General features: G+C 50.5%; 1 protein-coding gene across 1 annotated transcript in view; it reads left to right on the top strand.

Annotated features, from left to right (window-relative positions):
* BCORL1 (BCL6 corepressor like 1) overlaps window positions 1-2,971 on the top strand; it is a 54,685-nt gene that overhangs the window by 28,876 nt on the left and 22,838 nt on the right. Inside the window, exons 9-10 of the mRNA XM_026452007.1 lie at window positions 505-726; window positions 2,186-2,276. Of these exons, the coding sequence (XP_026307792.1) occupies window positions 505-726; window positions 2,186-2,276 (313 nt within the window). The remainder of the gene's footprint in view (window positions 1-504; window positions 727-2,185; window positions 2,277-2,971) is intronic.

Raw genomic sequence — 2,971 nt, 5'->3', positions numbered from 1 at the left:
TGGGTGACAAAGTGAGACTCGGTCTCAAAAAAAAAAAAAAAAAAAAAAAGATAGCTGTCTCATTTCTCTTTACTCTCAGAGTTTGCTTCTGCCTATTTACAGACAGGACTTGTAAAAGCCTCAATAAATGGTGATTGAGGCAGGTAAAGAAGGCATGCAGAGTCTTGAGAGAAGCTGGGATATCCCCTCAATCTCTGATTTACAATCCCCGTGGCATTCCTTGGTTTATGGGGTTGAGCATTTGAGCCTCTTCATATCTCCCCACCGGCTAGAAACTCACGGGAACCTGTGTTGATCCTGGAGAGACTTCACATGGTTAGCGCCTGGCCCAGCCTCTGGCCTCAAACCTGACAGTAGTCTCGGCCATTTGGGGTAGTGTAAGCAAAGTACAGCATGGACACAGATAAGGTGAGATGGCCTTGGCCGCTGAAGGCAGTGATGACCCTGGTGGATGGATAAGCTGCCTCGCCTGACCTGACCTAGGACTGCATCTCTGCTTTCCAGGGCAAAGGTCGTTGGAGCCAGCAGAAGACACGATCTCCCAAATCTCCCACCCCAGTGAAACCCACAGAACCATGTACACCCTCTAAGTCCCGAAGTGCCAGCTCAGAGGAGGCCTCAGAGTCACCTACAGCCCGGCAGATCCCTCCAGAGGCACGTCGGCTCATAGTGAACAAAAATGCTGGTGAGACCCTCCTGCAGAGGGCGGCACGTCTTGGCTATAAGGTAAGGGAATTCTCGACCGACCACAGGGCGCCGTTGGTCTGAGCATCTATGAAGAAGCTTTTCTCCATGGGCTCTTCTGGTGCTTGAACCCAGGCTGTCCTTCCTCTACACCCCAGATTGCCCTGGGACTGCCTTACCCCTCATCACTCGGATCTCAGTGTGTGAGAATGCAAACTTGTTTGAATGTCAGTTTGGGATAAATGCAATTGAAACAGTATCATGCAGTATATTCCTAGACCAGGAACGCAATTTTTGGATATCCACGTTGTCTTGAATTTCTCTGTATGGTGGTTTCCCAACTCGGAAAGGAACAAGGGGTGATTTATTGCTCAGTCTTCATCTCCTCCTCCAGCTTCCCCTCATTTCTGCCTCTCAGAGGGGCCAGGATCATGTATGAGGGGTGAGGCTGAGCTAACCCCACCTTATACTACTTCCCTATAGATTAGAAAGAAGGCAAGAAAGGAAGCTGGCATTTATTGAGCACTTCTTTTGTCATGTTAAGAGCCTGATTACTTTATATTATTTAATCTTCACAGTAAGCCGAGGGAGTAGATTTATTATCCCCATTTTATAGGTGAGAAAATCAAGGCTTTGCAGTGTTCAATGATATGTCCAAGATCACTCAACTACTACGTATATGAGTCTGAATTCAAACCAGGGTCTTTTGATTCCCAAGTGCCAGGGTAGGTGGAAGACTGACTCATTCACCATAATTCAGTTACACCTTGGACGTTTCCATTGTTCCCCAGTTTTTGTTGAGTGTGTATCTTTGCCTCCCATATGGATTATTTCCTCAGGGTTTGCTCCTAGCAGTGGAGTTGCTGGGTTAGTTACAGAGTGTGCCTTTGGTTTTAAGGCTTTCCATCCCTATACCTGACTTGTTTCACACCAGCCACACTCCCAGCCAGACTGGTCAGCCCTGGGGAGCTGACGTGACAGTGTCTCACTGGCAAGCAGCCCATCTTTCATAAGCACCTAGTGTGGGTGCCTGGATAGCTGCCAAGGGAGACCTAAAACAAAAATGAAGACCAATCCCTGCCGTCAAGGTTAATTTAATTGTCTTGTACCCTGGGCAAAACCAGCAAACAGGAAACCATCGGAGGGGCCAATGGGACAGGGCTGGAGCACTAAGGCAGCCTGTCAGGGAGGGTGGAAGGAGCCCTCTTAGGCCTTGGGGAAAAGGCAAACATCTGCACTGGTGAGGAGGGTGGGAAGCCTTATGCTTTCTCCCAGGTAAAGGAGCTTGACAATTTCTATATACAGGCAGCAGCACCCCCGACACGGGCTGCACACACAGTCACTCTAGCCAGCTAGCCTGTGAGCTGTCAGGCGGAAAGGTGGAGTGGCCCATCTCCCCAGTGCCCCAGAGGGGACTGGCAATGGTGTAGCTGTGGGGTCCGTTGTTTGGAAAGCCAGGCAGATGCTGCCGGCCTCTCCCCTCCTCACCTCATTCACCCAGCTTCAGCCCATGCTAGCTAGGGTGCTGCAAGTCCCTGCGGTCCCACTTGTAGTCCTATCATCATCTCAACCCAAGGAAGGCAGTCTTCAAAGTGTGGATGAATGGCAGTATTGGATTATCCTTTTTTTTTTTTTTTTGTTCTGAGATGGAGTCTTGCTCTGTCGCCTAGGCTAGAGTGCAATGGCGTGATCTCAGCTCACTGTAACCTCCGCCTCCTGGGTTCAAGGGATTCTCCTGCCTCAGCCTCCTGAGTAGTTGGGATTACAGGCACCTGCCATCACACCGGGCTAATTTTTGTATTTTTAGTAGAGAGGGGGTTTCGCCATGTTAGCTAGGCTGGTCTCAAACTCCTGACCTCAAGTGATCTGCCCGCCTCGGCCTCCCAAAGTGCTGGGATTACGGGCATGAGCCACTGCACCTGGCCTATTGGATTACCCTGATTTGAGGGGAGGGCTAGAACTGACTGTCCTGGCTTGAACACTGGTCCTGCCGAGACCCACACCCAGGGATAGTCCTTAAAACAATTGTCTTCCTTATTCTGGAATTGCCACCAGAAACTGTGCTGTCCACCACATCTCATTTCCCTGGTCTGGGGCTGGCTTGCCAAGCTCAGGGAGTCGAGATCTGAGTGCTTGGGCTCTGGGTGGGCAGGTCAGCCTCTCTGAGGACCTCACCTCAAATACCACCACCCAGATGAGTGTCCTTGGCCATAAAAAAAATGTCTTTCCAGGCCAGGCACGGTGGCTCACGCCTGTAATCCTAGCACTTTGGGAGGCCAAGGTGGGC

The sequence above is a fragment of the Piliocolobus tephrosceles genome, chromosome 12 (assembly GCF_002776525.5).
Source record: "Piliocolobus tephrosceles isolate RC106 chromosome 12, ASM277652v3, whole genome shotgun sequence".
In the NCBI taxonomy this organism is placed as follows: Eukaryota; Metazoa; Chordata; class Mammalia; order Primates; family Cercopithecidae; genus Piliocolobus; species Piliocolobus tephrosceles.
This window is presented reverse-complemented; position numbering and strand designations above follow the sequence as displayed.